Source organism: Protomyctophum bolini, assembly GCF_963924005.1.
Source record: "Protomyctophum bolini genome assembly, chromosome: 21".
In the NCBI taxonomy this organism is placed as follows: domain Eukaryota; kingdom Metazoa; phylum Chordata; class Actinopteri; order Myctophiformes; family Myctophidae; genus Protomyctophum; species Protomyctophum bolini.
Window position 1 is genome coordinate 11208006 of NC_137882.1, and position 12689 is coordinate 11220694.

The window sequence follows — 12689 nt, forward strand, 5'->3', positions numbered from 1 at the left end:
CGTTTTGGGTGGAGAGGAACCCTGGGCCTGTCTTCCTTTGTTTGGTAATGGGACGGTGGGACTACCCACGGCCGGCCTATATCACACCATCATCACAGGAGGAAATGTCACACGGCGGAGCACCCCCAAGTCACTCAGCCTGCTGTTATTCCTGTTGCCATGCATAATGTTACTGTCATACACAAATGAGGTGCTGCGTGGAGGTGGCACAGCGCTCCAACAGGGAAGGGGTCTATCCAAATTCCAAGTCTGACAGAGTGCAGGATGCAGCCCCCATCCCCGAGATAGGAACAGCAGGGAATACTGGGAGTGCTGCTATGGACGGCGTGGAGAAGTTTGAAATGAGTCACCGCCGGAATCAGGTGCTCCAATGACAACACAGGAGTCAGCGCTCAACTACTCCGACGGGGGCTGATGTAACCGCATTTTTTACATCTTGATAATGCGAGTGTTTTCCTTACTCGGAGATCATGCTTCGTTTGTATTTGGATTGCATTTACATGTGCCGTTTTCAAAACATATCCTTAGTTACAACACTCTTCTCAGCATCCCATAGGATCGGTCCCTCGCTCGGAGAATCAACGAGAGTTGAGGGCAGGAGAATGGAGTGATCGAGCGTTCGTACAAATGAACCGCTGAATAAAAGCAGGTGGGGGGGGTGGACAGGACTTGGCTGGTAAGAAATTATGCACAGGGCCTTTCACCATAAATAAGATTCATGAAGACGCTGATGAATGAATGTTTCATATTATTGCCATATTCCTCCATCAGAGCGCTTTCTGAATCAATCAATACTGTTCTTGGCGGTGATTAGGGGGCTGATGAATCAGGGCAGGGCCGGCCTTTTAATGATAACATCCTCCATCAACATGACTCCAGATCACTCTTGTACATCATAACAGATGAGGACATGGGCATATGGACACCTTTCGCTTCCCTCCAGCACCATTAAGGAGAGCGATTGTGCATGTGGCCCGTCACTCCCTGGCCATGGAAGGTCATCAAAGAGAAGAGACTGTGATCCAGCAGGGTCTCCCTTTTCATTTATGCAGGGCTCGTTGAGAGTGAACGACGGGGGACCTTGCGAAAACGCCAGTAACCTTGGGATGATATAAGCAAGTCCGTCTATGGCTCTGCTGCGTTTCTGGCACAGCTCTCTCTCTCTCTCTCTGGCTGTCATTGCTTTTCTCCCTCCCTTTCTGTCTTTTTGTCTTCAGTCCCAACTTAAGGTGATATAAGCCTCTGCACCAAAGTGATGTAAGCAAACAGTATGGACCAAGTGGGGCGTGCTGCTGCCTGTCAGCCGCGTATAGGCGCTCATCGACGTGACAGGTGACATTGACGGACAGAACCGGACTGGGAAAACAGATTTTGCTCTTTTCTCGTCAAAGGGCGTTTGTCTCTCATCGTATGTTTGTTCTTTGCATGGATCAAATAGTGGGGAAGATGCAAGCCAGATGCTGGTGCTGTCTGCTAACAAAGCTCACCTACCCGGAAACAAGACACAGCTGCAATGTGATTGAACTCACTCGGTCTCTCTCTCTCACACACACACACAAACACACACGCACCAGTCACAGCATGATAATGTTTATCAGAACATCATTTCACTTTCATGACCCTCACATTTTCTGCTGATATTTTTCAGTGTGTCTTTGGCCTCATGTTGATGCCTCATCAACAAAAATTGCTACAAAGTGTACTGCAGTAAAAAAAAGCCACTAGCACCTGCATATAAAAATTCACCACATTCATAACTTGCTTGTTACAAAATGGGTGCTCACTCACCTTACACAAGCACTTCTATGAAGCTGTAATTATGAAAGAAATGAGGATATACTGCCACCTGGAGGGCATTTAATGAAACTAACCAGGAAAAAACAAATCACAGCATGCAGTTTATCATGTCCCCAGGACTGATAGGGGAGACTGAGCGAACTTCAGACAGCCAGTCCAACTTCAGACAGACAGCCTCGATTCGTTTTCACACCTTACCTCTCTTATACTATGAACTATAATAATATTTACACTACTAGTGTGTAACTATAAAATACTACTGCACAATATGTATATATAGAGGGTCATACCTCACATACAGTGGTCAGGATAAATTCACACCTGTTTTTGTCTTTGTGATGGATCTCTCCTCTACAGCCTATTAAAATGACCTCCCACCATGCAAGGTGTACCTGGATGTGTGTGTGTGTGTGTGTGTGTGTGTGTGTGTGTGTGTGTGTGTGTGTGTGTGTGTGTGTGTGTGTGTGTGTGTGTGTGTCAGCACATGGTCTAGCATAAATAAAGCAAAGGGCGCCATCATCTCTGCACATTCCTTCACCAGGGGTAGAGGGGATCATTAATCGGAACGGTGTGGCGTTTTTATGGCGTTTTGGAAATAGCTGGGTGGTTCTGGCAATGCAGGAAAGGGGTGTGTGGAGGGTGGGGGGGCAGTCGACAGAGATGGAGCGCGATGGGACCCTGCGAGGGCACCACATTCATTTGTTTAGCAAACATATGGAGGGGCTGGGGGGGGGGCGCACACACGTCTGACACGCACAGACAGGACCATCTGGGTCAGTGGGATCAAAGAGACCACTGCCGCCTTTAAAGCATCAAAAGACAATGACATGCGCATGAATACAGGACAGAGATCGTGAATTACATCAAAGTCTGAATGGACAGAGAGGATGTTCATCCTCTGTTCATTCAGACTTTGATGAAATTCACATTTATGGCGTCCAATATTAGAACATGAGTTGGGAGTTAACTCAAGTCCAATATTAGATCTTGGGTTGGGAGTTATGGACTCATAAAAAGGAGATATCCTCTCCCGTAATGAAAGAGATATTTCAAAACTGTTCAAAACACTGTTCAAAACAATATATAGGCCTCTTGAAGCTTCAAAGATGAGCTCCTTACACCCATAATAAACCCATATAATCCAATTGTCAACTGTCAAAACTTTTGTAGTTAGTGCTGAAGTATTGAATCGTTAAAAAGAAACATCCATGTGAAGTGAGGGGCGCTCTTATCATCATACATTATCATACATCACATTCCTTGCTCAACAAATCAAATTATCGCAAATGTCATTCCGGCCAATCACAATTTGTGTCTTCTGTTTGTGTTTACACAGACACCAAAAGCTGGACATAGGAGGGGCTAGGGCCCCTCAAAAAGAAAAGAGGCAGAATGTCAAAATTAATCGGTCCCAATTTGACCTCAGCTCGGACCATGCCATAATGTCACAAATACCTCACTGTAGCTATTCAAGCAACTGGCCACATTCAAGATGTACTAAAGAACTAGGCACCTCACCTTTGGTTGAACATCCCTCGGAAGTTATAGTTGGCTCTGTAGTTGGGCACGGGCTTGGGGTCCAAGGGCCTGTAGATGGCTGGCTCCCCTCTCTTCATGGCCAGACCATTCAGCTCTACCGTGGGAGTTATGCTGCCTGGGTGCACACAGAGGAGATTCAGAGATTAAGTGCGAGGCCTGTCACAATTATTACATAATTGCAGTGGTCACAATTATGTGTGGTGGTCACAAATATCTTCTTGCATAATTGTCAGAATCGTTTCCATTCATGTGTATAAATTCATCTGTTGTGAAACGGTCACAAATGTATATGAAATAGTAGCTCTACAAGCTATCCATTGGGGATGCACCAAAATTCTGGGCCAATAAAATACCAATTTGGCTGACACCCGATATTTGCTCACAGTATTTTGCTTTTGTTGTTATTCATTCCCCTTTTTGTGCCGGTACATCTTTATAAAAATAATCTGCAGCTTGGTAGGCTGCAAATAACCAACACACTAACAAGCAATATATTGATGCACGACAGCAACAGATAAACATCGGCTACTGCCATTGGAGAATGTCAATTTATCTGCAGATATGCAAATGGATGCCAACACGGCAAATATCTGCCGATACCGATATATGGTGGTCGATAATCAGTGCATCCCTAGTACTGTCTATATTTCACAACATTTGGGTTGGACAATATAATATCGATATCGTGAAATAGGACTAGATAGATCATCTGGGATTTTGGATATGATAACATGGAATAAGTTTTGTCGTAATAATTACTCATTACATCCCCTTTAAAAATATTCAGAAATAGCTAAAATAGATAAGATCTACAAGCTCACAATGTGTTGCGTTGTGAGGTTATATATCTGTTATACTGTATGTATATACAGTACAATACATTATCCGCACAATACCACATTATCGTCGTCACTAAATCATACAGGACTCCAAATATATACAGAGCTAAATAATATTTCTTACAGCAATATGAAATTGAGCTAATATGGACTAAAGCCAGATACCAGACTATTTAGTGAATTCATAATAATAATATCAACTATTTTCTGTCAAGGCTACAAAAGAAATGCTTGCAAGCATTAAGTATAAGGTACTTGGAAACAAAGATGCAAATGCAACTCCCAAAACGTTTAGTAAATAAAAGTAATACATCTAACAGCTGCCAAACTTTAATAAACAGCAGGCATTTATTTTGCAGCTGTTCCAGACTCCAGCAAATACACTCCAATGTAAATAATGGAAGCTGCACAGCACAATATCAGCGTAGCAATTAACTTGTCAAGCTGAACTGCATAGCATAACAATTGCTGCCATGTAAAGAGATATTCTCCTAGAGGAACACTGCTCAAATTCCCCCAGCTACTTGACTGTGCCTGACAGCTTGTCTTGCTTACCCAGCAGCTCCTTTGATGTTGTGTACGTTATCATAGGGCTGTCGTCTAAATCACATTAAACTCTGGCTACTAGGCCCTTTACTATCACACTGGCACAGGCAGCAGTACAGGGGAGTAGACAGGCGAGGCAAGGTTGATTATGCTAACTTCTGTTCAGAGATTTAAAACAATCTAGTGTTATTCTATGGTTTGAAAACCATGCCATTGGAGAGGCTCTCATGTGTCCTACGGGGCAACCTGGCCCAATTTGTCGAAGCATGGCTATACCATTGGCGCCTCATATAGAGGATGTTATGTGTAATGGAGTGACCGAGGAGGCCAGTTAGATGACTGGTGATATCAATGGGGACGTAGGGGTCAGATTTAAGAGATGATGGTGGCAGCTATATTGTGATGTCTAATATACTCAATTTGGTGTGAAACTGTGAATAGGTACTTATGATTTGTATATACTTTCTGTCCTTATGCGCCTTTGGCACATGTATTTTATGATTTGCATATATTTTTGGTTTTTGGTTTTATGTCCTGTTTATGTACTGTCAACCCATTTGGGATTATGGTTGATCTTATGAATGTCTTATAGATCTTGATCTAAGCCTTCTGAGAACCTTCAAGTGTTTAATAGAGAAACAGAACAGGGTTCCCGCCCAGAATGGGTTAAGTGTCGTATGTTGTGTCCATGTGTCATAAGTTAATGTATTGTCCATGTCTTTTTCTGTTTAATACAAATATTGAAACACAGAGATTTCCCCATCAGCTTCACTCCAATCTATGTGAATTAGAAAATAGCAGGAACTACATCTCTATCCAAACAAGCAATGCCATCCTCATAGGACAGTCATGCGTGTCATATTAAAGCCCCCTCCAGCACATTTCTCAGCTGTTTAATGTTTTCCTACGCCCACCTGTAGTGCATTGATTCAAGCGGCACCATCATAGAGCATGTTTGACAAATAACATAATTTTGAACGTTAACTACAACATTGTATCCTCCTCTTAAAATTCAAACCTTTATTTATTCTCTAAATATATTACCCTCATTTGCACTGTCGTCGAGATACAACATCATACAACATTTCAAAGCAATAAACAAAAACAGAACAGCAACATTTCCTCATCGCGTGATGAAGCACACATGTTTAAAAACAGTTGCAGACACTTGATGGGGTAAGTCTGCAATCAAAGATTGCAGACGTACGAGAAAACTTATGTTATGGGAGAACAGATCTTTAATTTAAGCTGTAGGTCATTCCATGTGGTTGGGGCACTAAAACAAAAGGCTGTTTTCAGAATCAACCTGCTAGTCCGTCTGGCTGGCTGCCAATGTAGCCGGTGATATGGCATGCCGCTCAATTTCAAACCACAATCCTGTGAGCAGTTTTCAAAGAAGATTTGGAACAGAAAGTAACATTCGGTGGAGGGGTACTACGAAACAAAATACTTTGACAATAACTAACAGGGACTATGCAGTAGGATCAGGGCCCACTTGATAATCTCAAAAGCAGCCCAAAGGCTGCTGTGTTAAGTGTTCAGATGAGCGGGCAGCATGCATTTTATTTTACCTTCCTAAGTACCTTCCTAATTAAAGGAAGGTAACCATTAGTTCATTCACCTTTGATCATCTGACTCAAACAGTGAACACCTGCTGGCTGCTGCTACGACAGCAGATCAATAAATATGATATGGCTAATATATGGCCGTCTCCATATTTGAAGATCACGACACTGACCTCATCAAACCCTGGATAGCCATACATGGAGAAGACTTGATCATCACCTAGACATGCATATATGGAGCTATTCAAGAGAGTATGACAAAAACTAAAATTGCTGTCAAAAACATCACTGCAATGGTTGGTGGTGTTTACTGGTTTAGGTACCTGGATTGCTGTTGATATCCACTCTGGGGGAGCGTGGTGCTGGTCTGGGGAGGACGCTCTCTTCCAGAGCTTTGGAGGCCGTGGTGTGCTGGGCCTTTTTGATGCTGGTGCCCTCTGCCTCCCACACCTGCTCCCCAAGAGACAACTGCACTGTGAAGATCTGCAACAGTGACACCCGCAGGCAGAGAGACGTTACTACTCAGGCCGCCTGCAAGCCATTTGACTAGTGTGGTTGTCAAAATTAATGGTAACCACATAACCCCTATATAATTTAATGATATATGGGGTTAATCAAAGTATCAAACCAATCTATGCAATTGATTATAATAAATAACTGATCATTGACTTTAATAAAATATCTACTTAAAAAAGATCTTTCTCTAATCAGACTAATCAATGTAGTCAATTATTAAAAAAAACCAATGAAAATAGTTTCACATAGATTAGTTAATGTAAAAAAAACACTTCTTCATCAAAAAATTAATTGATAGAATAATAAAATAAAATAAGAAGATAATCAAGATGACAAGTATTGCATAAAAAGGCCAACTTCAAAGCATGTGTTTTTCTAATCGCCAATTCCAATTGTCTTTTGGATAACGCTTAGTTAGAATAATTGTCTGCTTGCCATAGCAACACAATATGATGAAGTCAAATCAAATCATTAATAAAGTTTCCCCATTTGGGTTGTCAACCAGTTGACAACCTGATGACAGGATCTAATTGTCTCAACAGAAGAGCAGTAAGGTCAACTACATATACCGCAGTTGGTTAGTTGTGTTGTAATAACACACACTGAGAGATTGGTCTAAATAACATTTTATTCACTAGAATAAATTGTGGATTACAGCTTTTTGGATATAAGTACGTAGGCCTATTTTTACTACAGAATCTCTGTGGGGCCAGAATGTCACCTCTGGTGATTACCGTTTTGCTGCCCAGATCAACAATCTCAGAGTGCAGGGTTGACTATATAAGAACCGTCACCTGTGGTCGACGGTAGCATTGTCTGGATGCGCATTCTGGCAGCTATTTTGAGTCATTGATTAATTTGTATGTTGTTTGTTTAAAGACACTTTGATATAGTCTTGTGAGACTCTGCATTTGTCCTGGTGTGACAGGCGCTACACTTTATATTTATGTTAGTTGTTTAGTCTAATGTAGTTAGGTAACGTTTGTGTTTTTGTTGCGATTTTTATTTTGTGTTGGAAAGGTAGGTAGGTCCTCTGCAAGTCACTCCAAAATTATCTGGATGGCTTCATACCATTCCAGATAAGAGGACAATATAGTTTTTATTTGTTGGGTGAACTGCTGCAGTTAAAACATATACAAGTATAATTTCCAGGCTTCACCACACCTTAGCATGTGCAGGTCCTCTCTCATTGAGGAGCTTGTACTGTGGTTGGATCCTATTGAAACGGGCTAACTCATTCACCAAACACATGGGAGTTTTCTCTTTAGGGTTTGCCATGTTCTCCTGGGGTGGGCCTGAAAAAAGAACACAAAACAGAACTTGTGAGATACTCTGCTATGGACTAATAATCCCTGATTGTCTCCGTTCAAATGTTGATCTTTTATTTCACTTTGTTGTAGGCACATATAGCCTTGTCATCTTTGTATTGCCTGAATGCCTGTCTGTTTTATCATAATGTTGTCATACCTGCAAGCAGTCTACCTGGTCTCTCTATGTAGTATATTGATATGGTCTACTGAACTGACAGTCTACCTGGTCTCTCTATGTAGTATATTGATATAGCATGTTATGTAGACAGCATAAGTGCATTGTATGTAGTCATAGCACGTCATAGTACATATGTGTAGCATAGTAGTATAGATGTATAGCTTATATGTATAGTTTCATTATAGATATTCCACTGTTACTTTCTTAGCTTACGCATGTTTCATGATAAATGTCTTTATGTGATGTATTCCCATGCTTTTTGTTCTTGCTTAATGTAAGTCGCTCTGGATTAAGAGCGTCTGCTAAATGCCTAAATTGTAAATTGTAAATTGTATAGTCTACTGAACTGACAGTCGGTCTGGTCTCTATGTATTGCAGTGGTTCTGGTCCACGACACTCAGGGATCCTTAGGGGTGTTCCAAATGGTTCCATTTATACTCTCTCAGAGTTGTGGGCATCTACTACCTGAGTGGACTCCATGTATTGCATTGATGTGTGGCAGTGTACCTGGTGGGGAGGCAGACACAGGGGCGTCCCCATATCCGACTGAAGGAGCAGGGCAGCCGGGCGTGGGGGCCGGGCCTGTGCCATTGACAGAGGGCTGCAGACCCAGGGATCCTGGACTGGCCATGGCCGTGGGGGCCACTCCGGGGGAGAGGCCAGGACCAGCCAGGGGTGCTGAGGTCTGCACTTTCACTTGAGCCATGCTCTATTCCTGGAAGCAGAGAGAACAATCACATTTGCTATAGCTTGTTAGCAACAAGTATAACAATCTAAATTGTGTATCTAATTATCACAAATAAGACAAGTGGTGAGTGACACATAGACTAGTAAACTACTCTCACGAGAACTCCTTAAAAGTGACAAATTGCAATAGAAAGTGAATAAATAAAATAGGTGGCTAATGAAACAAACAGACTAGTCAACATCCTGAATGCTCAAGTAAATGTTAACTGAGGGCTTTAGGAAAAAATGGCCCCTGTCAATAGAAAACAAGTGATTATCCGTGTAAAAGAAAAAACGAGAAATCTCCATCTCCAATCTCCACCAAAAACTGGCATGAAAAACACAATCCAAACCAAGAAGTTCACATACTGATCCACTGGCAGTTTTGGCACCCAGACAATGAACCTTTAGACAGTATCAAGGAGCTTTCCTCATCTTACTGTTGCTAAGGTCACTTACTCACTGTGTGAAAGCAGACAGTGGGTAAAAAGAACACAACACAGGCTTGCTGAGACTCCTTCCTAGTTTATTTTCATTCTTGTAATATTTATTTGATAATTTCTGAAATGGCCTATTGGTTATTTCACCAATATGAATGTAATGTACTGAATAGGTGGCACTTGGCACTTGGTATGTTGCACTGCAGCTGAACATGACTTAAGGCATGTTTATTCATTTGTTTTGTTTATTTGATCAACATTTGACCTGGAGTTATTTTCTAGGTAAGGTGACATCCAAGGTTTGCACAGGTTTACTGTTAAGGAGTCATGCCTATAAAAGAAATGCATACTGAAATACTAGTAATACTCAAAAGTATATGAAATACAATAACACAATAACACTTCAGCCACCAGAATCCAGATTATACAGGCGAACACATCATAGGCTTCCTCCTATAATGTAACCAGGTGTAAGTAACCAATATCAGAGAGAAAGGGAGCTCCTGTGGTTCCCATGGACCTCAGAAGGATCATGCACAAAGAATAGAGAGAGACAAATAGAGAGCCTGTTTATTTAATATTTACCATAAGTGCATGCAGCATGACATTAACACTGTCACTGACACGCATGTGTCAGGCTGCATACTAAGTATCCATGCATGCATCATCACCATGCATGCAGGCAATGCACCTGAGGAGATCCAGGTCAGAAACCTTGTAAAGCATCAAGGCTCCTATACTTTTATACAGACAGGCAGCTGAATGTAAAGTACAGTGCTGCACGGCCAGCCGAACATATATCGACCCTGCTGGCCTGATGATGGTCGATTCCCTTCAATTATGGATGTGATATGAAGCCAGATCTGATCATTGACATTTTGGCTACAGGGAAGCAGACCATTTTAAGTGAACCTACAGTGCCGTTGCTGGCTGTGCTACGGCTGCACACAGCTTTAGCATCCAGGCAGCTACATAACCGTTAGCAAACTAGCTAACGTCATCATCCATTCCTTTCCCTTTGCTGCAAATGTCAGCTTCCAAAATCACGACAAGCAAGCAGCGGGTCACACACGCACACGGTCTGTCACTGTCACAGCCCATGACAGTCCCGCTATCTTGATAACAAATGAATATGAACTATTCTCGCCGCCACATCTATCCCCCCGGTTAAAACTCAACATCATGGCTGACCGACCGGCCTGAGCAGCGAACCCCCCTGGCTGGCTTGCATCTCTCCACAACGTCTCCGTTCACCAGCGGTCCGGGGGGCTTTCCGTGCACCGCCACGACATGCATAGAAACGCGACAGAGTGCACGCTAGTCTATAAGCCGACGACACAACAGGGACAAATATTTCTAGGTATAATTTTACCTTTTGTCCAGGGCCAGACCCCAGTTACACCTCCAACATTGGCAAACACTAAAGAGAACTGGATGGAAGTAGGAACAGACCAACATTATAGTTGTGGGTTACGTACATCAAAAGTGTCCCGTTTAATTTGGAATTGTTAATAATCGCACTGCCTTCGTTAATAAGCATTTATTTTCTTGTCGGTGTCACGTACTTCGTCGTGCATGATGTTGCTTCGTCGTGTGTTGAATTGGCGTTCACCTGAAGTGTGAGCGTTGGTATAACAACCAGCGGAACCCGCCGACATGAGCAGAATGGTTCAGTCTTCTTGCTTTGCTTCCTGTCAGGGAGGGCCACACATACATCAGAATTAAAAAACAAAACAAACCTTGTCCGTTTGTCTCCACATTGCATAGCAATTCTGTGGATGCTGTGACATTTTTTACACACAGCTTGTTGTTCTTCTCTTCTTTTTTTCAGCACTGGAACTCTTCCAGTCTGGCTCTCACACTCAGTTCTTTCCTCAGTGATGCTGAAATCAGGCAGATTATAGATCATGTCATCAATCATCCTGTGTACTGTCCATCCTCCTGTTCACCATGACATAAAACCAATAGTCATCGTGACATTGTAGCTCACTACATTAATCATGTTACTTATGTTTCATTTATAAATTAAATGAGCAATTCAGTTATTACTAACTGCCCCCTCTCCACCCATGATACTATACTATATAGCTACTGATGGACCAATAGGAGGCGCCATAAATCCACTCTGAAGTGTCTTGTGATGCCATTTCTAAGAATTCTTTTTTCAAGCCATGAAGTGATGATCATGAATGGATTGTTACAATTTCACTCATTACTTCTGCAGCATATCAGTGGAAATCAAAATTGTTTATACAAATTATGACCGGGTTATAGCCTATCTTTCTATAGAATTGGCTTGCATTAGGATCAGAAAAATATATGTTTCCTGGAAGTTTCTGCATGCTAACATAGCTCTTCAGTGGTAAGCCCATTATGACCTTTGTTGCTGCCAGTGCCAACATATTTTTGGATATTTATGCCTGGGTCATAGCCAGCAATTCTGGGCCCTATGAAAAGATATACTTACTATATTGATTATGACATTGATACTGTTATGTGGGCCCCAATGAATCAATATCACCTTTCCTTGAGCAAGAACAAAATAAACCAAAGTAATACTGTACCGGATAAGTCATTATATGCATGGTATAAATATATACATTTTATTTAGGTGTGCCGACAGTGGTTCTCAAAGTGGGGTTTGGTGACCGTCAGGGGTCCTTGAGGGAGTTCCCAGCAAACGTAATATAAGCATTAAAATCAGTTTAAACGCTTTAACCCTAATAGCTGATCTACAAGCTCACAACTTGTGTGCATACTGTTATGGCTCCCTAGACATTTTCTTTATTTTTCAATCATGAGTGATGTTTCGAGATAATGCGCTTCTTCAGACTGGGCTCCGTCTGAACAAGCCTCCTTCCACTCCATCTGAACAAGAACATGGGCTGAGAAACTGACTAAAGGGTCAAGAGTATGCGGCTCAACTTTGTAATGTTATTTGTAATATTTGAACACAAATCTTATGGAGGCCCATTTGTGGCCTTATTTTTTTCATTAGACAACGTTAAACAACATTAAACTCACTTTGCCTCTCTTGCATGCACATACCCTATATAGAAACCTGTAAAGAGCTGGGTGAGTGTGAATAGTTTTGGGCCTGTCAAATGGGTCAATCCTTAGTTGAACATGGCTTATAACACCACAAGATTGTCACAACAGTAATCAGATCTTGAGTCACCTAAATGAGATGATTGACCTCCTGGATTAAATAAGTTTAAATAATGCAACGGCTC

The 12689-nt window shown here is 41.9% G+C and overlaps 1 protein-coding gene across 2 annotated transcripts in view; it reads right to left on the bottom strand.

The window, feature by feature from the left end:
• The window catches only part of stau2 (staufen double-stranded RNA binding protein 2), a 106356-nt gene extending 95455 nt beyond the window's left edge, over window positions 1-10901 (bottom strand). Inside the window, exons 1-5 of one of the 2 annotated variants that reach the window (XM_080793925.1) lie at window positions 10829-10901; window positions 8798-9005; window positions 7967-8097; window positions 6610-6736; window positions 3316-3451 (exon numbers count right to left, since the gene is read on the bottom strand). In XM_080793925.1, the coding sequence (XP_080650051.1) occupies window positions 3316-3451; window positions 6610-6736; window positions 7967-8097; window positions 8798-8996 (593 nt within the window). In that variant the 5' untranslated portion in view covers window positions 8997-9005; window positions 10829-10901. Of the gene's footprint in view, window positions 1-3315; window positions 3452-6609; window positions 6770-7966; window positions 8098-8797; window positions 9006-10828 lie in introns of both variants that reach the window. The other variant, XM_080793924.1, reaches the window with a different exon arrangement.
• Window positions 10902-12689: the final 1788 nt, after the last annotated feature.